This window comes from Paroedura picta, chromosome 13 (assembly GCF_049243985.1).
Source record: "Paroedura picta isolate Pp20150507F chromosome 13, Ppicta_v3.0, whole genome shotgun sequence".
Lineage (NCBI taxonomy): Eukaryota > Metazoa > Chordata > Lepidosauria > Squamata > Gekkonidae > Paroedura > Paroedura picta.
The window spans coordinates 10,145,993-10,169,472 of record NC_135381.1 but is presented as its reverse complement, the minus strand read 5'-3'; the positions used below and the strand labels follow the sequence as shown (position 1 = coordinate 10,169,472).

Sequence of the window (23,480 nt, the reverse complement as noted above, 5' to 3'; positions counted from 1 at the left end):
GGAAGAGAAGCTTTTGCTTGACTGGTCCTCTTAGTTCTTCCATCAGATATTTTCAGAGCACCCCTCACGGTTAACCAAGGACCCTTGGGGCCATCAAGTTCTTGTGGCTGGTCACTGGTCTGTAAGCTTCCAGTAACGGCATTCTTCCTGTCAAGGCAGCGAAACAGCCACTCTCTGCCTCCTCATTCAAGAAGATTTGCGTGTGGTGTTACTCGAGGAAAGCAGCACATGATACATCAACCCTGAAGAAGGAGACTTGGTTCTCTGACACATATATGGGTTGTTAAGGAGAACCTCCTCTGTTTACGTCTGCCTAAGAAAGTGAGATCTACAGAGGCCTTCTTTGGACACTCCGAGTTTGAGAAGAACTCACATGAAAGGGCCTTTTTCTTTGGGGGCATATATACTTTTCTCAGCTGTTTACCTGTTACCTGAACTTTTCCATTTCAAGTGCCAGGCCAAGACTTTTCTGTTTACTCATAGCCTTGATTTTGTTGTTGTTGTTGATTATTATTGTACACTGTGCAGTTGAAGTCAATTTTATTGTATATTGTACATTCCAGTATGCTATTTTAAGTATTAAATGGTGATTTTATGAATTCAGTCTGTATGATTCACAAAGTTACTTGGGTAAATTATTAGGGATTATGGTCTGTACCGCTGAGTATAGTTTGCTGTAAGATGCATCCTACTATGTAATTTTGCATTATTTAGTGAGTCGTGTTAACATTTACACTTTGTTCATTTCTTTTTTTTAAATATTTCTGGTTGGTTCTACAATCCAAATCTTCCTTCCTTCCTTCCTTCCTTCCTTCCTTCCTTCCTTCCTTCCTTCCTTCCTTCCTTCCTTCCTTCCTTCCTTCCTTCCTTCCTTCCTTCCTTCCTTCCTTCCTCCCTCCCTCCCTCCCTCCCTCCCTCCCTACCTACCTACCTACCTACCTATCTACCTATATACTTTGCATGTAGGGATGCCAGCCTCCAGGTGTGACCTTGGGATACCTTAGAATTACAGCTCATCTCTAGACTACAGAGAGTGGTTCCTTTGGAGAACACAAGTATTTGGGAGGGACACTGTAGCCCATTGGGGTTCCTGTCCTCCCCAAGCTCCATCTCCAAATTTCCAGGAGTTTCCCAACCTGGATTTAGCAACCTTACAACCGCATCCCCCACCCAGCAACCCCTCTTGCATTGTATCCATCAATACTAAGCTAGGAAAAAATGGAAGAATTCACGCCAGAGAGGACAGGCTATACCATATTAGAGAAGATGTCTTGTCACAATCCAACCAAAGTCTCATGGCCTGAACAAGAACCCTATGTCATGGTTTACTGAATGCTGCGTTGTGGCTGACTTTATTGACTCCTTCTGTCTAATCCTCCTTGAGTCTCAACGAGAAAGGAGGCCTTCCAACTGCAAACAATTGACCGACCCTCAAGAAATACACAGCCAGAGGGCGAAGGTCCACCGCCAAACTTGTGAAAGTGACAATGAAGGGGAAGGGAGGAACCTGGCAGCCCTTTGCTTCCTGCACCCAGGGCTTGCTGCGTGGCGGGGGAGCCAAGGACATCAGAACGGAGCTGTCAGGTCACAATGTCTCAGAAAGTTCTAGAAGGGCGGCGCTGTTGTGGCAGTTGGGAGCGAGGACCTCTGAGGGCGGCAGCTCGGGCGGGGCTCCTTGCGGACGCAGAGATGGCGTACCCTGACCGAGGGGTGGCCAAAGCAGCCATGGGGCACTACCTGACCGAAAGCGCTAGGATAGCGCTCGAAGCGATGGAGCCGGAGGAGGGTGTCGTGGAAGTGAGTTCTGGAGGATCGGTGAAAGGAAAAAGCGGGGCAGGCCAAGATGTGGGAAGAAACCTCAGGGGGAAGTATCTCCCATATCCTGCCCTTGGGGGCAACCAGCAACACAAGCAGGACCAAGGAACATCCCGATGGTGGTGGGAGTTTTGATGTGTGCTGTTTCTCTCCTAGCTGGGCCCTGGGAAGCAGATGCCAGTCGTGGGTCCCAACCAGCTTCTGGACATGCCCCTGTTCAGCAAGACCCCTTTCCTGCCAGGCTCCAACACCTTGTTCTACACAACCAAAGTGGGAGAAAGGGTAAGCTGTGAACAATCATCAAACCCACCCTGCCCTGGGCCCATTACGCCCATGCTGGATAATGCACTTTAGAGGTAATCTTGTTTCCGCACAGGAAAATCCAGCTGCAAAAGCACACCGAAAGTGCATTATCCAACATGTGCAGGATGGATCATTGTCTATGCCATGTTTTGATGGTGCTGTTTGACAACCTTCTTAGAATAGTGCATGATTGTAGGAAAGGACTGCAGGGGTCAGCTAAATGGTAGGCCCACTAATGCACTTAGGGGAACCTTGATATCTTTTTAAACATTTCAGTTCAAAATATTTGCAACCCGCCTTTCCTTGGAATGAGAACGAGAGAACAACCCTGAGTTGGACAGCCCAGGCAAGCCCGGCCCCGTCAGATCGTAGAAATTAAGCAAGGCTGACCCTGACTAGTATTTGGGTGGGAGACCCCCAAGGATTTTGGGGGTAGTTCATCCAAGGACCACTAGGGGTAATCACACAGAGGCAGGCAAAGCCAAACCACCTGTGCACGTCCCTTGCTTGGCTGCTGGACAATTCTCAGATCTCCTGGGAAAAGTAAGCAATGATTAGCACTAAAGGGGAAGCTACAGCAGACATTAAATGACATGGTCCTGTGACTGAGAGATGGGAGATTCGGAGAGAACTGGGTGAGTTGGGGGCAGAAGCTAATGCATATCCCATCCCTCCTCTGGGGCTTCTTGGTTCTAAATTCCTGCAACTTGGGGCTTCTTAAGTCTTTGTGGGTAACAATCGATTAGCCGTTATGCATTAATTAATTATTCGGTAATTCCTTTTGGGCATTAATGCTCTGCAACTAGCTGTGAGTTCTCCACCTGTGGCTCTCTAGATGCTCATGGACTACAATTCCCATGACCTCCTGCCAACTCTCCAGATGCCCATGAACTACAATTTCCATGAGCCTCTGACAGCACAGGGGTTGGCCACTCCTGCCCTAGATCAAAGGGACGCTACCTCTCCGTGGTCCTTTCAATGCCTCTCTCCCTCCTCCAGCTTTATCAGCAGTCTCCTACTTTTGACCTGAACGATCCCTACTGTAAACTCATGGCACCAAAATACAACAGTCTCCATGATCCACACTTGCGTGCCTTCTACAAGAGGAAAGACAATCTGCAGAGATTGAAAAAATCCGGCTTCGTTACCGACAAAAACAAAGTAAGTGAAACCGAGGGAGGCTGGCAGAAGGGTGGTTAGGGATGTGAAGGTCCAGGGACTGGGGATGTTTTGACTCTTGGTCTGTTCATAGCTCAGTTTTGCAACCAGATCCATAGAATCTATAGAATACAAGCACAGAGAAATGTTTCCCAACCCACCTGCATATGCACAAGTATGCAAGCCATTTCTCCATTGAAATATGCAAGATGTGTAGGGCGCATGATAGAATAGATTATGGGAAATTTCCTGCAGGTGGCAGTGGAGGAGACATATAGTTAGCATATTTAGGTATTTTTTGGATATCCTCAGTGTCCTGATTGGCTGATGTGGAGATTTCCTACTCCCTTGAGCATACGTCCTCCCGGTTTGCCTCTACATTGGCCAGTGGGGAAGGGCGGAGTGACATTACCATAAACGGTCATATCAATAAAATTTAAGTAATATATTGAAAATTAATTAACCCCCCCCCCATTCAGGACACCCTTCTAGGGCCACCAAGAAACCACAGAGTTTCACAAAACCCTGGTTGAGAAAGCCTGAGTTAGATGGTTAGATCGCTCTCCTCTCTCTCTACATTTTTTTTCTCTTCATTTATAAAACAAAGATTCTTTTAAGCTGTCTGGTGCTGCAAAATGCTTCTTTGCATATTTAAACTCTGCAAATATTCTGGTCTAAAAATTGGGGTGGGGGAGCATGTTTTAGTGAAGCTTCTCTGTCTGGACCCCGAGAGGGAAACTGTCGGTGACCGAAGCAAGGGCTATTTCTTTACCTGATGATGGAGGTTCTGCCTTTTGTCGCTTAGGTTGTGTGCTCCCTGAAGGAATTCAACGACTACCGACAGTACCTGACTTCCCTCAAGCTGGAGTTTGAAAAGCATTATATACAAGAACAAGTAAGACTTGCAAGAAAGAATAGGCGGGAAGCAGTCGGGTGCCCATCTGCTGAGAATATTATGAGGTGGACAAACGGTAGCTCTACAGATGTCCATGGATTACAACTCCCATGAGCCCCTGCCATGATAGTTGCTGGCAGGGGCTCATGGGAATTGTAGTCCATGGAGATCTGGAGAGCCGCTGTTGGGCCACTGGTTTTATGGTACTTGAACCACTCCGCTTTTTGCAGGGAATGCTGGGAAATATACTTTGTTGAGGTTTCTGGGATGTTAAAGTTTTCTGTTCCCTCCTCACAGTTCTTCTGATTCCCACTGGAAAGGGAACGGCTGTTAAAAACTGGTTTAAATCCCCAATTTGGCCCACCCCTTCACAGGGTCTATGAGTTAGAAGCCAAAATATCACCTACAGGAGCTGGATCCCTCAGCAGAGCCCTGACCTGAAGAACCCTGGGCAAGCCCCATCCCGACAGATGCCAGAAGCCCGGAAAAAAAAGAGAGCTGTGTAATCGTGACTCCGTAACTATAGTAAATAATGCTGCCCACGGTGCAAAAATAGTCATTTATAAAGTATCATGAAGGCAATCCTAATAACCAAACAATATTATAAATGAGTGTATAACAATACAATAGTTTCAGCAAGTGTCACGTAAAAACAAATTCAGGCAAGAGTTCAACAGGTTGGTTCCAACTAAAATCCAAACGAAGAACCGGTGGTCCCCGGTTTTGCAAGGTGGCTTCTAGAGTGGACCTAAATAATTGAGGTAAAACAATGTAATGACACAAGGTCTCAAGAATCTGCAGGGCACAGTTTTGAATTTTAAAATAGTAAAGTGAAATGAAGCAGGGAGGACCCTTGGGTCATATTTGGATGGGAGACCTCCAAGGATTTGGGAGGCAATTCCTCCAAGGAACACAAGGGGTCACTTCTGAACATCCCTTGCCTGGCTGCTGGACAATCCCCGGATCACCTGGCTACCCTATACACACACTATACGATAAATGAATAAATCCCTCAGCAGAGCTCATTGGCAGATTTGTATGTTTAACTCATCAGAACGGCAGCTGCATAAACCCTCTCTGAAATATTTCCAAACGGAGAATTAGGGATGGCTCAACTTGAAAAAAGGACAGCACGAGCCATCATGCCTCACCAGGCCATTTTTCAAGTTGCTCCAAGAAAGGATGTTTTTCAAGGCGGCATAATTTACCTCAGAGCTGACACAGAACAACGTTGCAACTGTCACTATAACCGAGGGCCAAAATACATGTTCCATTTGATACGTTCGGTTCGTTTCGGGATAGGTCTGGCAGCCCTACGGCAACATAGCAAACCAACCCTTGAAATCGTCATTTTTATTCTCCTTTTAGAAAATGATTGAAAAACAAGTCACAAAGCTACAAGAGACTCCGCTTCTTCCTGAAGCTGCTGACACCTCCAAATACCGAGATTGGCTGCTGAAGGAAGAAAGGCCAACCGTAGAGGAGCAAGAGAAAGTGATGAGAAACCGGTAGGGATTTTACATAGCCTCTTGGCCTTTCTCTCTGCTGGGGGTTGCCAGCTCTGGGTTTGGAAACACCTGGAGACTTTGGGGGTGGAGCCTGCAGAGGGCGGGGTTTAGGGAGAGGAGGGATTTCAATGAGGTTCAATGCCAAACAGTTTATCTTCTGAGCGGCCATTTTCTCCAGGGGAGCTGACCTCTTGTTGCTTGGAGATGACCTATAATTCCAGGGGATCCTGAGGTCCCACCTTTTCCCAATGGAAAAGTTGTCTGCCTTTCTTTGGGATGCCTTCTGTGCTCCCAGGATCATTCCTTGGGTTGCCAACCTCCAGATGGGACCTGGAGATCTGCAGTGCCAACTCTGGACAACAGAGATCAGTTCCCCTGGACAAAACGGCTCCTTTGCAAGGTGAACTCTATGGCAATGTACCTTTCTGAAGTCCCGCCCCCTCCCCAAACCCCGCCCTCTGCAGGCTCCACTCCCAAATTTACCAACCCAGAGCCGGCAACACTACTTATGCCACATGTTGAAACGCACAAGACAAAATTACCCGAGACACCAACTGAGAAATGCTAATGTTTTCTTCTTCTTGTTGTTCTGAAAACAGATACTTAGAACTGATTAATGAGGAATTGGGAAAATTGGAACAGCTTGCTGAAGAGAACCGGCGCCTGGTTTTGGCACAGGATGGCAAAAAGAAGGAGGGACTGGAGAAAAGGAAGCAACTTTTGCTTCGCAAGAAAATGGAAGAGGTGAGGATGTGGCGGACATCACAAAGTCCGGCAGGTAGGGGTAGGGGGCTTCCAGGTGCTGGGAAATGACAGGTAGAGCACTGAAATATACCCCAGGAGCCAATCAGAACGGTGCTCTGACCCAACCAATAGGAGGTACACAGGTACTGGGGAATAGCTGAGAACTGATGGGTGTACGTTTAAGGTAAACAGGAGACAGGGTTTGAGGGTCTACAGAGAAGGGTTTGGATGGTTAAAAGGAGTGTAAATTGATAAATATCAGATATCTTTGGTTACGTTCCCCTGCCTGGGTAAACTGAGGTACTTCTGAATATCAGCAGGTTTTGCTGGGCCTAGCATGAAACTAAGCTTTAGCAAAATAAATATATTTATGTGTTATAAACCTGCCCGAGAGAAATTTGAGCATGTATGTTTTGTAACTGAATGTTTCCCAAAACTTGGTTACAAGTTAGTATTTACCTCAGTTGTGTGCATCCTTTCAGAATAAACATCTTGTTCATTTCTTAAAAACAGTCCCCCACAGTCAGAAGGTTGAAGCCAGCTGCACTAGTCTAATTTGGACAACCATGGAGGCCTGATTGCTCCGCCCCCCCCCCCCGCCACCTCCATTCTAATCTTTGTTGACTTGCATATATGTCATTTTCTAAATCCGGTCTGTGATGAAATCTTGTCTTTTTCTTCACCCAAGCCCCATACTCAAAGAAAATGGCCAACAGAGGTCTTAAAAGCAAATAAAACCATCACAACCATCCCCGTTGTCCCAAGCCTCCAATGCTTTAAAGCAGGGGTAGTCAACCTGTGGTCCTCCAGATGTTCATGGACTACAATTCCCATGAGCCCCCTGCCAGCAAATGCTGGCAGGGGGGCTCATGGGAATTGTCGTCCATGAACATCTGGAGGACCACAGGTTGACTACCCCTGCTTTAAAGTTCCTCGCAATCCTGTGGTTGGGATGACATCTGGTCACAGCTGCTCGGCCAACCTTTCCTCCGTAGGAATGGAGGAAAAAAGAGATGATGCTCCTGCTGAAAATCGGCAATGACGTGAAACGAGAAGCGAGGCTCGAAGAGCAGCGGCGGAAGAGCAAGGAAGAGAAGCTGAAAAAGGTGAGCAAAGCGGCAGCTGGATACTCAAGATGGGGCTGGTCTTGCCATCTTGTTCACGAAGCAATGACTTCTCAGTTGTCTTCTTCTGACGCTTATGGAACTCACATGGACACAAGGTGCCATGATGGCCACTAGGTTAGGACCAAGCTAAATGAGATGTTAGGTTTTGGGTCAGGATGCAGTTGTCCTGATCTTATTCATCTTCCCCTCAAGTGAGATGGCAGCTATGGGGAATTTTTCTCACCGAACATTGTAGGGGCCTGGTTTTGATTGGAACTATGGCCTTTAGGAAATAATTGGCTGATTATTTCCTGTAGAAAGTTGACCTGGCCTCTGTACTCTAATATGTCCTACGGATGATTGACCTAGCCATGGGGGTTAGCTCTACCGAATCAACTGTTAGTCATCCTCCCCAGTCTTAATAACATTTGAAGCAACATCCGTTTGGGATTGAGTTAGATCTAACCTTAGATTTTGGAGGCCAGGCTTTCCCATAGAAAATGGTGGCCCCTTGAAATTTAAAGGGAGGGAGACTTTGCCAAACCACTGTATGGAGAGAACAGCTTCCTCCCCCTCCCTTCATGTTTTTCCTTTTTATGGTGAACAATTGATAAGATGTTCCCCAACTGTCACAGCCCAAAAACAAAACAGTAAAGACAGTCCCTAAAATGTGGGCTAAGGAAAAGCATGCCCTTCTCAAACTCAGATCCAAAATGTGATTTTTTTGTTGTTGTGCGACCTTCTAGGTCCTGAGAGTAAAAAGCAGATCTTCTACCATCAAATGAACCTGGTTAGCCTCATTTTCAGGGTGTTGTAACCAGAATGAGGATTTTGGTGTTTAAAAAAAAGCAAAAGAAAAGAACCCAAATAGAGAAATTTTCATCCTGTGGTCGCTAACTTTAATCTAACCAGGCTACAAAAGTCAACCAATGCTGGTGTCAGGATTTGTGGTGGGGGAGTTTGGAAAGGCATGGTGGGCTTATTTCACCTGGAAAACTCTTGGGAGTACGAATCAAGAATTCTGTTGCACTGCCTCCAAATGGTGCTGAGGCTGTGCTCTGGAATCCTGCAGAAACAAGTCATCCTTGAGAAGAAGATGGCCTACCATCTGAAGAAACTGCAGGAGAGGTTCCTCAGGGAAGGTTTCCTGCCTCCAGACGAGATCTTCACCACCCTGGCAAGTGTTGAGAAGCCCCAGGACATTAAAAAAACAGGTAAAAGGGTTGAAACAGCTGTATCTTGATCTACCATGTCCAAGCTGCTCACCCTGCCATGACCCCTGTGAAATGGTCATTCAACCCCCAAAGCGGCCCCAACCCCCAGATTGAGAACAACTGACTGTTCTAAGGACAAAGAGGATTCTTGTATCTGATGACAGCCCTGCTTCCAACTGCGGTGCAGGGCCTAGGCCATTAGCCGCTGCCTTGCTACAAGCCCTGTGACTCCGGCTCATATATATTTATTTGTCTTGTCTCTTTCTCACCACCTCCTGCAGGCAGCTTACTCCAAGTAGCCAATCAGGAATTGCTAGCAAAAGGCCAGGATGGTGCAAAGGAGTTAATTACATCCCTGACAGACCAGTCTGGTGGCAAGGACATCCTAACCCAGTCCAAAGTCTCCCTTCAGGTAAGATGTTGGTAATTAATGAACTTTGAGTGGAGTGGATGGTTCATCCAATTGGGGCAGGGGCAGGAGAGGCAACGGTGGCTGTGAACTGCCAGGTGGGTTGTCCTTTACTCTTAACGCAACAGGTCCAATGCCAAGGTAGATGTTAAGTTCATTCCCTTTCCCACTGACGGCTCTAATGGTTCAGGTCAGTACTTCCTTCCCCTCATTGATTTTGTACAAATAAATGTATCCCCTTGCCTTATGCAGAATCAGGCTGTTGGTTCTTCAACCGGGCCTTCCTTGACCAACAGCAGGCATCTTGCAGAGGTATGCTGGAATATGATGGGGACTCAACTTGAGATCTCCAGCAGGTGCTTTCCCCATTGAGGGATAGTTCTGCCTTAACGTAGAGAGGAATGTGGACTTTTAATCTGGTGAGCTGAGTTCGATTCTGCACTCCCCCACATGCAGCCAGCTGGGTGATCTTGGGCTCACCACAGACCCGATAAAGCTGTTTTGACCGAGCAGTAATATCAGGGCTCTCTCAGCCTCACCTACCTTACAGGGTTTCGGTTGTGGGGAGAGGAAAGGGAAGGCGACTGTAAGCCGCTTTGAGACTCCATCTGGTAGAGAAAAGCAGCATATAAGAACCAACTTTTCCTCTTCTTCTAGAGCAGGGGTAGTCAAACTGCGGCCCTCCAGATGTCCATGGACTACAATTCCCAGGAGCCCCTGCCAGCGAATGCTGGCAGGGGCTCTTGGGAATTGTAGTCCATGGACATCTGGAGGGCCGCAGTTTGACTACCCCTGTTCTAGACTGACTCAAGCCATTGGTCCATCTAGCCTAGATGGAGCTAGGTGGATTTCTCTGTGGTATTTAAGAACTCCGGGGCAGCCACTGGAGAGGCCCTGCCATATATGGAGGCTTCCCTGTACAATTGGATTTGAATTAGGTTTCTCCAGATGATCTTAGTTATCTTAAGTTATAGAGTAAGTTCATACGGTAGTTGATTTTTGAGATACCAGGAAAGCAAGCTATTTAGGGTTTCTGGTGAGACCCAGCATCATAATAAGAATCTGTCCCAGAAATGTAGAGGTAGCCAACCTAGTTGCTTCGATGTTAGTGCATGATGGTTTTGTCAACTAGCATCTGCCAAATCCGGCTGTGACATTTCTGCACCAGCTGTGTACACTGTGTACCCTGCATTTAAGTAATATAAGTAAGATGTCTTTTTTTTTTTTAATGATTCTTATTTCACAAAAGGAATCTGTTCTACATGAAACCAACCTGAGCAAAAAAGGAAGTCTGGAGACTGAATCGGGTAAGCAGTGTCCTGTTTTCCAAATCCCAGAGCTTAAGAAGGTGGAAAACGGGAATATTTTTTGCATTCCTTCCGGGGTATTGCAAGCACTCCTGGGTATTCTTGCTCGGATTGATTGGTGACTCACCTCATTGTGGCAGCTCAGGGAGTACTATTGCAGATGGATTGCATGTGCAATAAATAGTTATGGGAAAATGCTTTAAAACTGCTCTCGGTTTAACTCTCCCTGCCACCATTCTAGCAGAGCTTATCATAGAATAGAATCATAGAATCATAGAGTTGGAAGGGGCCACACAGGCCATCTAGTCCAACCCCCTGCTCTACGCAGGATCAGCCCAGAGCATCCTAAAGCATCCAAGAAAAGTGTGTATCCAACCTTTGCTTGAAGACTGCCAGCTTAGGCAGTACTAGAGATGAGGCCTTGTAATAGATTCTGTGGAAGGGACTGGAATCGGTACATTCAGTATTGCTTCAATTTGGATGTTCTCAGTTGGACGCTAAATATGAGGTATGGGTTTTTTAAATGTGAGAAACCAACATGAGAAAATCAGCTTACTAGTGAGGGAAGCTCTTTTGGCTGACTTGATCATTAGATCCCAGCGCTTCTGCATGGATCCACAGATGTCCCTGTGGAAGGCCATGGCTGTGATCCATGGCTCCTCAAATGATCAGCCTCGACAGAGAATAATCACCTCATACAGGTCTTAAATGGGGTTGTTATGGCTTTTCTCTCCTTAAGCTGTTCTGCTGTAGCAACCCCTTGTTCTTCTCCGCAGTGGCTGAGAGCGTTCCTCAATCGATGGACAGCAAAGTTTCTCACCTGCAAGCCAAGGAGGTCTTCTCGATGACCAGCATGGATGGCGACCACACCCAGCCATCAGGATTCATCTCTGGCGGACCGGAGAGTATTAGCAGCAAAGTGATCCCTTCTGCCTCTGTGGAATGTATCAGTAACGAGGGCCCTGCGTCAGGCTGTGGGTCTGCCGGATGCGGCAGCAAGACCTCCTGCGGCGGATCGGCCGGTTGCGGCAGCAACACCTGCGGCGGACCTGCCGGCTGCGGCAGCAAGACTTCCTGTTGCGGATCGGCCGGCTGTGGCAGCAAGACTTCCTGTTGCGGATCTGGTGGCTGCGGCAGCAAGACTTCCTGTTGCGGACCTGCCGGCTGCGGCAGCAAGACTTCCTGTTGCGGATCTGGTGGCTGCGGGAGCAAGACTTCCTGTTGCGGATCGGCCGGCTGCGGCAGCAAGACTTCCTGTTGCGGATCTGGTGGCTGCGGCAGCAAGACTTCCTGTTGCGGGTCTGCCGGCTGCTGTAGCAACAAAGGATGCTGCTATAACAACGGCAAGAAGGCCTGCTGCGGTTCAGGCGGATGCGGGAGCAGCGGGGGCAGCGGGGGCAAAGCCAATCCCAGTTACGACTCCAGCGGCAGCAGTAGGCACGGGGCCAGCAGCGGCACCAGCAAGTGTCCTTTGTCATCCACGGGGGGTATGTCTCAGCATCCCTTGGCCGAGAGACCCCAGGCGGCAGGACGAAAACAGGGGCTGAAATCACTGGGCGGGGGGTGGGCGGGCGGAGAGGGGGATTTAGGTATTGCAGGATCAGATGATGAAGAAGAAGAGTTGGTTCTTATATGCCGCTTTTCCCTACCCGATGGAGGCTCAAAGCGGCTTACAGTCGCCTTCCCATTCCTCTCCCCACAACAGACATCCTGTGGGGTGGGTGAGGCTGAGCGAGCCCTGATATTTCTGCTCGGTCAGAACAGTTTTATCAGTGCCGTGGCAAGCCCAAGGTCACCCAGCTGGCTGCTTGTGGGGGAGTGCAGAATCGAACATGGCATGCCAGATTAGAAGTCCGCACTCCTAACCACTACACCAAACTGGCTCTTTCACTTTTAAGTTTTTGTGCCCCTTTCTAGCTGCACGCTTGCTTGGATTTGCATTGTTTTGTTTGAGATGCCTAAGGGGAAGTGGAAACAGGGCTCATTCTGCACAGGTTGGATAATGCACTTTCAATGCACTTTAGAAGATTATCCTGTTCCAGCTGCAAAAGCACCTTGAAAGTGCATTTCAGACGTATGCCTAATGGGCCCAGCTTTCATTTAATTAATGAATTAATCATGATGGCATATCAAATTCAAAACATCAACATTTTAAGAGCAAAACTTAGCAAAAAGGACTTCAGTTGTGTACACGTTACAATTGGAAATGCTCCTTTTGATCCTGATTATGCTGGAATGTCTCTTCTAAAATGTGGGGGGATACTGAAGGGAAGAAGACCATTTTGACAGCAGATCTTAACAGTGAACTTTGCCCTGCTTGCCAATTTGAAGTCATCATCCATCTCTTCTTTAATTGTAAGAACCTCCCTTGACTGGCCAAGGGTATTTATTGTGTCAAATAGAATCGTTAATATTGCTAATGTAATAGGAGTCTGATCAGTTGCTCTGACATAATTTTTAAAAGATGTTGAATCTATGATTCCATCTAATAATTAATTCCAGTCTTTACAGAGCTAAGTGGAAGCATTTGAGTCCAGAAAAGCAGGTTCACCAGAGATTACAAAAAGTCTATCTACTGGAGATGAGCAAACACATCTATGAATTAAACCTATTTTTTAAAAAACAAATTCTCCTAAGGCAAATCAATTCTTAACATGATGGTTGCCTGTAAAAAAGGAACCCCTGAATGTCTTGTTTTAAAACACAAATTTGGTTTTTTTTAAGTGTGTATATTGCACAGCGGCAAGCAAAAGGACTATGTTTACTTCTGTAGCTATCCATGTGGAAATGGATGTCCATTGAAAATAAACCTAAAAGCAGTCTTGAAATTGGGGGTATGCATTCAGCTCTTCCCAAGACGTGACTCCCCATGTTTGCTGTTTTGTTTGGCTTGGAGATAACTGAAACAACCCCCAACACTCCCCAAATCTGAGGATTTGTGAAAAAAAATCACCCCTCTACGTTTCAGAAGAAGTTTGGCTTTGGTGGGTAGTGGCAAATTTGGGTGTGGGCTCCTGTTTTCCTTTGCAAGTATTATCTGTAACAGCTGTGGCAAGTTGGGTTGCCAACTTTGGGGTTGGAACCAGGAGGGGGGGATCAATTGGGGAGGGACCTCAGTGAAGTCTAATGCTATGGAGTCCAGCCTCCAAAGCAGCCAGTTTTCTCCAGGGGAACTGAGCTCTTTAATCTGGAGATGAGCTATAATCCCAGGGGTTCCCCAGGTCCCACCAGGAGACTGGCATCCCAAGTGGCAAGGGAGGGGAGGGGGGAGAGAGAGTACGTTGAGTCTGGACTGCTCTATTACTGATGTCAATGCTGTCCTTTTAAAATTCCCTTTAAACATCTGAGTGGTAGACATCGCTTCTGGTCTCCAAACTCAAAGTCTACTGGCCTGGTTTTTAATGGCTGTAGACTTGGTGTCCACTGAAAACACTGCTAATTCCATGTTGGGAAATTCCTGGCGATTTGGGGTTGCAGCCTGGGAAGGACAGGGAGGTCTCTAAGCGGAAACAAGCATCGATCAACAGAGGTGGACAGGACTTCTTGTTGGTGCATCATCAGAACCTCAAGAAAATAGAACAGACCCCCCAAACCTCAGGTGCATCTCGATGTGTCGTACATACCGGCACTGCCCCAGTTTGCAGGATGGTGCCAGCAGGGGAATCGATTGTTTGTGGTTCAGAAAGCTGAGGAAACAGAGCACCAGCTAATCATTAACATTTTGATTTAGGAGGAAAATCATCTCATCGGAGTACTACGAAAATTTCCGCCAAAGCAAACGGGTCTTCCGCTTCCTCCCACAAGACTGCTACCGAGGGCTCTGGCAAAGCCAAGCAGAAGAAGAGGGAGATACCGGTGGTGAGGGACAAAATGGTCCGTGGCTAGATGAACGCAGCAATGTTGAGCTCTGAAGGCTGGGGGGGGGGGGGGTTCGATCATTGCTGAGGAAAAGGGACCGGGTGGGCAGCTGCAACCGTGCTGAGAACAGGCTTAAACTTTGGGCTTGTGTCTCATCAGTCTGGGGAGGTGAAGCATTCACCGGCGGATGCCCACTGGTCCTTTTTGATACTATCTTGCTTGATTGATTTAGGCTGAGCCAGAAGGGCAGCCAAAGGAAAGGCAGTCAAACAAGAAGAGGAGATCTGAGAAAAGCAAAACAGGTATGGATTACGTAGCTACATACTCCACAGTCAAGTAGGCAAGGTCATGTACTTCCTGGGTGTCTGCGATCATGCTGCAAATATGGAATTGGGGGGTGCACAGAAGTCAGCCTCTTAAAAATGCATGTTTTTCACTGGAAAACCACATACTAATTTGAGCTCTATTTCAGCCTCCAACTGGTGCAATGGCATCTTTTTCTGCTGCAGGCTATCTCTTGGATAAACTAGCTGTTTCTACCTCTGTGAGAGATGCACATTGCATATTAAGACCACAGTCAAGTAAACTCTGTTTAGATCATTCCAGAGGACTTTATTTTTAAATCAGAGATACAGGATGAGAAGAAAATAGATTACAACCCCATCCCAATCATGGTTGCCCCAACCCATGATATGAAGTCCTACAGCTGATTCTTGGACTACATTACACCTTGGAAGTTCTAGTCATGGAATTGAACACCCCTGTCTTATTTAGTTTTGTCCTAAAGGACCTGGCATTGAACAGAAGGGTTAGAGAGGAGGCAATTTAACACCTGTGGCTCCCTCTTACCTGCCCTGCTATAATGGCTCTCTCTCTCTCTCTCTCTCTCTCTCTCTCTCTCTCTGCCTCTCTCTTTAGCACTGGTAGTCTACAAACAGCTGAATTCTTCTTTTTCAGAGCATACCCCCTTACCCACTCAGGATAACGAGGGCACTGAATCGTCTTACTCAGCCTATGTCCAGTATTTGCTTTCGAATACGTAAGTGCTTCAAGACAACAGGATGCCAGCGTCTGTAAGCCAAAGCATAGAGCCCAAGGTGGCACTTTTCCAATGAAGAGGGTGTGTCTAGGCAAAGAGCAGCATGGTTGGATCTTAATGAGTTCAGGCCACCAGGGAGCAGTAAATGGGCACAACCCAAGGTTCCCCAATGTTGCATCTATGGGGGTCATGGTTCCTTCCCATGTTTTCATGGGTGGCTGCCAAGGTTTTCAGAAAGTGTTTGAGAACACTGTAAGGCAGAGCATGTCACTGCCTGCCCCTTTTCAAATGAACAAGTTTTCTTTTGGGGGATCAGGAGAACTGGTATTTCTTTAGTGAGTGATGATTCCCCTGACCCTTTGGGATTTCCTTCTTGCTGGAAGGAATAAGAAAGGTGGTATCCCATTCAGCTCTACCTCCCGAGGCAGCCTTTTCAGACCTTTACTCCATCTTTTGCTTTTACTTTTCAGGGACCAGTTGGCCATTCGAGACAGTCTGAAAGGAAAGGTAGGTATCGGGGCCACCACGAACAGGTAGAGAATCCAAGCAAGAGACTTACAGTATGCCAGAGGGCCCGGTCCTGTTGCATGCGGGAGTTTGTATCCTAAAACAAACTTGGGGGCTCCAACAAGCATGGTGACCTACACAAGGCAGTAGGGGACCTGCAGGTTTCCAAATGATCTGGCATAGATGAAAAATCCTTCATGGGCATGATCCCAAATTTACTGTGATACCCTTTTACAAGTAGAATTTTAAAATATTCATGAGGATGATGGCTTTGCTGTTTTTATAGTTATGGTTGCCTGGGAAAGCATCCTTACCATCGGGTTCACTGAGTGAGCTGCATTAAACTCAATTGGGTGTCTATAATGGAACACAGATTCTGAAGAGGAATGACATGTTTTGTTTTAGGGACTGTATTTGCTTCCCCTCGGGGCTTCACGAAGAAAAATATACGTGACCTGAAACAGGGAGAGGAGCTCTCCCAGCTCGGCTGGAGACTTTTGCATGCATATTACATGTTGAATCGTGTCCCATCTTTTCTCTCTTGGGCCTGTGCTAGGTATCTGCTGCCGAGTTGAACAACATCATCCAGAACGTCATGACCTGGGTGGTGTCGGCCGTGACCACCATCCTCTACCCAGCCCTCACCAAGTTTGAGGAGCGGGTGAGAACCCGAGTGTACACCGTTTCCGAAGAGTCTCTCCTCTCTTCAGACAACTCCAGCAGCTGCAGCACCTGCAACGAAGAACTTTGCGACATCTACGGAAGCCTCCCTTGCGCGTCCACCAGGAAGGTCAGCTTCACCGACACCAGCATCAAGCCCGCCACCTCTCCGAGCGACTTTCAGACCTTCAGTGGGAAGCACACCTCCGTGCTTTCCTCCAACTCCACTTCCTTCACCAAGAGCACCCACACGTCTCAGGATAGCGACCACTTTAAAAGGAAGTTCAAGAGAGGGAAGACGGCCATCGTTATGTCCCCGTCCAAGTATAGCGGGCTCCTGTCCACTACGACGAGTGTGAAAAGCTCCAAATCAGACAGTCACATTAGCCAGTTCCAAAAGTATTCCATACACCCCCCTGAGACGGCAAACACTTCTTTCCACAGCAAACGCAGACATGTGGCGCCAACCATGCTGACAACAAAAGCAGATAATGGCTCCGAATCAGAAAGGATGCCGTTCGGGGTTGGAGAACAGAAGCCTCCCAAGGCCAACACTAATCAAAAAGGTACCATCAAGGATCTCAGGAGCATTTTTGCCGAACTTAAGTCCTACCTCACCCAAATGGCTGCAATTCTACTCGAAGATGTATTTAAGCGAATATTAGAGAACCTGGGTTTCACCACAAGCTCTCTCTCCATTACCACTGAGGTTCTCTTGGAGTCCATTTCGGAGAGCCTCTTAGGCAGCCAGCCGGCGGACATCTCTCCAAGCGGTTCTGTCTCGAGGATTGCCAGTTTCATGGCCAATGACATTGTTGAAAACGTCCTGGACAAGCTCCAGGCTGCTGCTCAGAGGACCTACGTGGACGTGCTCTCCAAAAACGACTTGGCCGCAGGACGTAAAGTAACATGCTTAGTTCCGGATCCAGCTTTTTGGAGAACTCTGATCCTCCTCTCCTACCAATCGATGTATGGGGACGCCGAGGAAATCGTCGAAGTTATTATAGAAAAACTGAAGGTGTTCATTGCTTCCAGCCAAACAAAGCTGTACCAGTTTGAACTCTGTGCCAAAATAAAGGCTATCGGCATACCCCTGGAGCAGCTTTACGCGGCAATTCCTCCGCATACTGTGGAATCCGAAGCGGCAAGTTTGATCGTCAAAGAAACGATTCGCAAGATAGTGTCCCAGACGGTTGCTTCGTCAGAGACCAACATCCGCCAGTACGTGGAGGAGATGATCAGTAACGTTCTGAGCTTCATCCAGAGGCAGACGAGTCACGAAGAACTTCTTCCGACTCGGGAAAGCTCCATTATCCTGCAGCTCATCAACGATGTGTTTAACAGCTTGAGTACAGAAAAACTCAAAGGTTTTGCTCTGCCTGTAAAATCTAGAGCCGGACCTGAGGTGCAAGGCAGCCAACTTGCCCAGGAGGCAAGACCTACTGCGTCAACCACTACACTGTATACTGCCGAAAGAGGGATGAAAAGACCATTTCCTCCTGTTAACGTACCTGGAATGGTAATTGACGCTGAGGTTGAGGCCAAAGGGAGCGCGGAAATGGAGCGAAACGGTTCTGCCAAGGAGCAGAAAGTCCCGAGTGCGACGCAAAGCAAAGCAACCGAGAGTTTCCATCTGGAATCCAGAGAGAGAAGCAGTCCCAAGTCAGCTCCACAGGGCAGGGGAGCCTATCAGGAGGAAGGAGGAAAGGTGAAATCGACTAAGGTAGAGAAGACCGAAAGCAATTTAGACATTTTCGTGCAAAATGCCATTTCCAGCTCCGTCCAAGGTGAGGAAAGAGTCAGGTTTCCAGCGGAAGAAATGCCAAGCGTTGGGCAATCCGCCAAGTCGACGAGTTGGACTTTATATCAGGCCATGAAGAAAATTGAAAATGAGTTCAAGGAGGAGGAACAACCTCAGCTTCTTGAAACGGTGAGGAAACTCTTGGACGATGTTTTCCAGCACATTTGGGCTGCTTGGCCCATTTGGCCGCCCGCTCCTCCTCCTCCATCTCTCGCCCACTTAAATGTCCAGCAACACCCACAAGAGGAGCAGCCGGCCTCCAAAAGGCAGACTCAGTTCCATGGCCAGACCCCCTTCTCTGACTCCGATGTCAGCAATTTCACAGGGGATCTGGTGAAAACTCTTTTCCAGAAATTATCATGCGCAACTTTAGCCAATACTCAGGGCCGCTGCAGCCGGCAGTCCAGCCTGATAATCACCGATATCCTCCCTTTGGAGGTAATTGCCAATGCAGGAAAAGACTTGACAATGGTGCATTTCAAAGACCTTGAAATTTCCTTTGAAGCAGGGACCTCAAAAGGGGGTCCGCAACCCACTGCAGAAGATCTAGCCACGACAAAGCACCTTGAAATGCACAGCCTTCCGTCAAAACTCAGCCTGGCTAATGACCTAGTTGAAACGTTCTTAGTAAAACTGGAAACTTTTATCACATCTAAAGTCGAATCTCAGTTCTGTTCAGACATCCAGAACTTAAAGGCCTTGGCCAATTCAGATGTTTCTTCTAACATAGATCAAGATCTCAGGAAGCTTTTGGCAACCCACTACAGCTCGTTGCCCACCAACTTGGATGATATTTTGCATTCCGTCAGTAAATCTGTATTAGAAGTCAAGGAAAATGCTAAACACGCGCTCCCGCCATCTTACTCTGACCTCAAAACATATGCGGAGGAAGTTGCCAAGATGATTTTACAGAACCTAAAGCACGAATTAGACAAGGAGGTACAGATGACTGCGATTCCCCCTTTTATCTTTTCTGAAAGCATCGTGGCCAGTCAGATTATCAAAATGGTCTTGGCAGTTTTCTGCCCCCAGGAATATCAGACTGAGCTTCAGCACCAAGGCAAACAGCAGGAGTGTATCCTGGAAAAGCTTTTCAGGAAAAATCCGGGTTACAAAAAAAACCTCCAAACGCAAATCCACCACACTGTTGAAAGTATTTTAAACGAGGTCCTCCAAACAATACTGTTAGATACGGGCGATTTCCCACAACGCGGTCACATTCCTGAGTCTGCTGCCGACACCACCCGGAAAACCCTCTCCAAGGCAGCCATCGCTCGGTGTGATGTGTCGGCGGTGTCCGATGAGTTGGTCGACATTATTCTCGAAGACCTGCGGTCTGCTCTCGCAGCTGGCATGAGCTCGACGAGGGCGCTCTCGGACCGACTCCAGCCTCTGGTCTTTGATCTTGTGAAGAAGCTAGTTCAGCCCCTTACGCACCTGTCTAGCAGAGAGGCCAAGGCAGGGCTCAGGGGCCATTCGGCCGACTACGAAAAGGGCAAACACCCAATTCCAGGCTGGTCCAAAGCCGATAAAGTTCTGAGCAGAAAAGCGAACCTTTCGGGTTACAAGGAGTATTCCCCGGAAGGTTTCGCAAAATCCTTAGTGGACAACGTTCTCTTGAGGCTCGCGTCTTTTGCAGAAGAGAAACTGGTCTCTGAATTGATGCAAGTTGCACAATGGGAAAAACAGCTCCTGACGGAAGGGAGAACTGCTCCCAGTCATAGCGTTGGTTTGTTTCCCGCAGGACCGTCAGACTTCCATAGTCCAATGCTGCAGGGAGCCAGAGACGATGGGCCAAGCAGGTACCACCAGAAAGCAAAGATAATGGTTCAAGACTCCCAAACTAACTTAAAACTGTGTGCCGAGAAACTCACTTGCACCATTCTGCAGCTAGTTCGGAAAGACCTGGAAGGAGAGATGCTCTCTTCCCAGGCCACTGTCCCTTATAAGGAGAACACCTCCGCTCATGAAATCGTGAACAAGCTCCTCACCGTGTTATCTGCTCAAATAGCCTTAACAGAAAATGAAATTGAGAAAAGGGTTCTAAAAAGGATCTTCCGGAGACATCCGCTGGGTCATAAAATGACCTTCCCATTGCTGGCCAGAGTGGAGGAGGTCTTGAATCAGATTACCCAAAGAATAATGGGGGATTTGGGGCATTTGCCATCGCTCAACACCGATTCCTTGTTTCTCAGTTCAGAATCGAAGTCCTCGACCTACCACGGGGTGATGGAGACCGCTTCTCAGGTACGCGCCGGCAGCGTTGCCAGCGAGATTGTCGACAGCGTTCTTCATAAGATGTATTCAGTTGTCATGGATACCCTCTTTAGTTCCAGTGAATCAAAGTCAGAAGTGGATAGTTCGAGCAGCAATAAAGGCCCGCTACTGACTGACCCGTCTTGTCTAATGGAATCATCAGACCTCCAGAAGATGACTTTAGCCCTCTCTCAGCTCCAGCCTCCTCCACGCTCCTTGGGGGAGGAGCTGGTCCAAAACGTTCTGAATAAAATCGCCTGCTTTGCCGCAGCAAATTTGGAGGAGATTCTTCCGTTGTCTGCGCACCACAAATGGAAACAACACATGGCGTTTCTGTGTGACATACACGCTGGCGATGGGACAGTGTGTAGGCCCAGGACTTTCTCGGAAGATTCTGACGCCTCTCTCATGAGCGTGAGCTTGTCTAAGTCTGACTTGACCATCTACGCGAAAGACATCGTAAGCAAAGTTCTCGGAACCATCATGGATGAATTCAGAACGGAAGACTATCACAGAACAATCTTGCAGGTCAACACTTTATCTTCTGACCAGATCTCCCTGGCGAGCAACTTGATTCATTCCGTTGTGCAAGATTTGCACACTGACGACGCCCACCTTTGCCATCTTCACAAACACCCTACTTTAAGACATTTCAAAGCTGATGGGCTTCCTTCTACCCAAATGTACTTTCACCTCGAGTCGGCAATGAAGGATACCCGGACAAAGACAAAGTGCATCTTTCACGATGAATTTAAAGCCTACCTTAAAGAAGTCCTCCCCAAGGAAGGAATTTTAAGGCACATTTTTGAGCAGCAGCCGCTGACGGATGCCAACATTCACGAAAACCTCAAAATGCTGCAGGTGGCAGAGAATATTGTCAGTGAGGTTTTCATGAGAATCCAAGATTTGGAGCCATCCGTTTGCCTTTTGAAGAGAACTCCGGGGGAGCTCAGTGAGAAATTATTCTGCTACAGTTTCAAAAGGGCTGACACCCCGGGGTTATTCCACAGTGACTCCCAGGCAGAAATAGGCTCAGTTGCAAGAGATATTGTGGCCAATGTGTTCGAAAATGTGCAGAAATGTCTGGTGCACAGTGTGCCCGAGTCTCAAGAAAAGGACATTTTTCTGGGAAGGAGAGACCGGGCTTTCACCATAGGGTCTGCTAGGATCATCAAGCACAGATTCACTCAGCCCGAATTCCCTTTTTACAACATTTCGCTGAAAGCTTCAATGGATACAATTGACAGGATAGCCAAAGATACCGTCGAATGTGTTGTCCTCACCCTGGAGACCTTTGTCTCTCGGCATTTCAGGCGGGAATTCAAATGTAACTTTTTGGAAATTGTGAAATTCCCGCTCGAGAGCCTTTCTTTCGCGCAGCTGACCCGCTCTTTACATTCGCTCTCCACCGAAACGGGAAACGGGACGGAAACGTTTGGAAACGAGATGCCGGGAGCCGCCGGTCGAAGAACTTTGCCTACACTGGGATCGGCCCACAACTTCCTGGACATTTCTAAGCTGGGCAACGCGGTCACCAAGGAGTGCATTGAAGCTGCCTTTCGGCAGGTACAGATGCTCCATTCGGAGCTGGGGGTGTACGCGAACAACGCAGTCAGCAGCATCCTGGAAATTATCAAGCGGACCCTGGACAAGCAGCTGAGCCAGAAGGAAGCCACGCTCTTCAGCAGCTCATCCGAAAGCCTGGTACTAAGTGAGACTATCAGCGTCATGCTGGACCGATGCACCGAGAGCCTCACTGAGATCACTTCGGAATTAATGGTGGAGAACCTGCAGCTAGAAATGGCAGGGCAAGGCTTCGCAAGGGATAAAATCATCTCCCAGAACCCGGTCGTCTTTCCAGGGATGAAAAAGACATCCACGAGATATCGGAAGATAGACCTGAGCGATAGTTGCCCCCCAATCAACGTACCTGGAAAGGTGATCCGTTTAGAGGAGGAGGAAATAAAGGAAGAGATCCCATGTAGGCTGCCTTCCGTGTTCAAGTACTCCGAGTGCGATGTTCACACCATGCCGGAGAGACACAGAGGCATGCCCTGTTGTTCATCGGCAGCTCGGGCGAGAGCCCCCCGGCAACATGGTCCAAATAAATCGAAAGGATTTGCGGAGGACGACTGGCTTCCGAGACAAAGGTCGATTCCGAAGGGAAGCATTTTGGAAAAGCTGTTTGATAAAACGGAAGACCTGGAAACTGTTTCCAGGGTCTCCAGGCAGAGGAGCAAGGCTGAGCCCGGCCACTGTAAGTACTTCCAGGGCAGTCCGTCTTTTGTGAATCGGGAGAGCTCGTGCCACTCTCCCATTTGCCCCGCAAAGCTTGCACACACAGCTAAGACGATCGTCAACACTCTGTTATCTGAATTTGGACTGGAGAGCGAGCCTGCTGGGCGAGCCAGCTCCGTCAAGAAAATCAGACCCCTTTCTTCCCTGAAGGAGAAACTGCCTATGGGAACTTCTCTCTCTATGGTTTTTGGAGAACCCAAATCAAAGAAGCAAACCGTGTTCAGCCGATGGGAAAAGAAAATGACAGATTCCAGCGAGAAGACCAACACGTCGACAGAAGAGAGCTTGCTTCTCATGCAGGATGGGAGCACCCTGCTTTCCAAGTGGGAGAGCACGCAACCACTCTCCAAGAGCCCCGAGAAGCACAGGGAGCTGGAACTGCTGGCTTGCACTTACATGCCGGATCCCTGCGAAATCCAGATGTTGGCCGACCACATTGTGCTGTGTGTCATCAAAGAGCTGATCAATCTCACAACCAGAGGTGAGTTGCTCTAGGGCAGGGCTGGCCAAACCGTGTCTCTCCTGATGCCCAATGACTGCAATTACCATGAGTCCCTGTGAGCTCCATGCTGGCAGGGGCTCATGGGAATTGTAGTCCATGG

At 48.0% G+C, this 23,480-nt stretch overlaps 1 protein-coding gene across 2 annotated transcripts in view; it reads left to right on the top strand.

The window, feature by feature from the left end:
• Positions 1 to 1,637: 1,637 nt before the first annotated feature.
• Positions 1,638 to 23,480, top strand: part of FSIP2 (fibrous sheath interacting protein 2) — a 37,520-nt gene continuing 15,677 nt past the window's right edge. Inside the window, exons 1-16 of one of the 2 annotated variants that reach the window (XM_077308293.1) lie at positions 1,638 to 1,797; positions 1,972 to 2,097; positions 3,118 to 3,279; positions 4,082 to 4,171; positions 5,540 to 5,679; positions 6,279 to 6,423; positions 7,419 to 7,529; positions 8,602 to 8,743; positions 9,025 to 9,155; positions 10,402 to 10,459; positions 11,236 to 11,946; positions 14,190 to 14,317; positions 14,550 to 14,619; positions 15,275 to 15,356; positions 15,827 to 15,863; positions 16,420 to 23,359. In XM_077308293.1, coding sequence (XP_077164408.1) covers positions 1,690 to 1,797; positions 1,972 to 2,097; positions 3,118 to 3,279; positions 4,082 to 4,171; positions 5,540 to 5,679; positions 6,279 to 6,423; positions 7,419 to 7,529; positions 8,602 to 8,743; positions 9,025 to 9,155; positions 10,402 to 10,459; positions 11,236 to 11,946; positions 14,190 to 14,317; positions 14,550 to 14,619; positions 15,275 to 15,356; positions 15,827 to 15,863; positions 16,420 to 23,359 — 9,181 coding nt within the window. In that variant the 5' untranslated portion in view covers positions 1,638 to 1,689. Of the gene's footprint in view, positions 1,798 to 1,971; positions 2,098 to 3,117; positions 3,280 to 4,081; positions 4,172 to 5,539; positions 5,680 to 6,278; positions 6,424 to 7,418; positions 7,530 to 8,601; positions 8,744 to 9,024; positions 9,156 to 10,401; positions 10,460 to 11,235; positions 11,947 to 14,189; positions 14,333 to 14,549; positions 14,620 to 15,274; positions 15,357 to 15,826; positions 15,864 to 16,419; positions 23,360 to 23,480 lie in introns of both variants that reach the window. The other variant, XM_077308291.1, reaches the window with a different exon arrangement.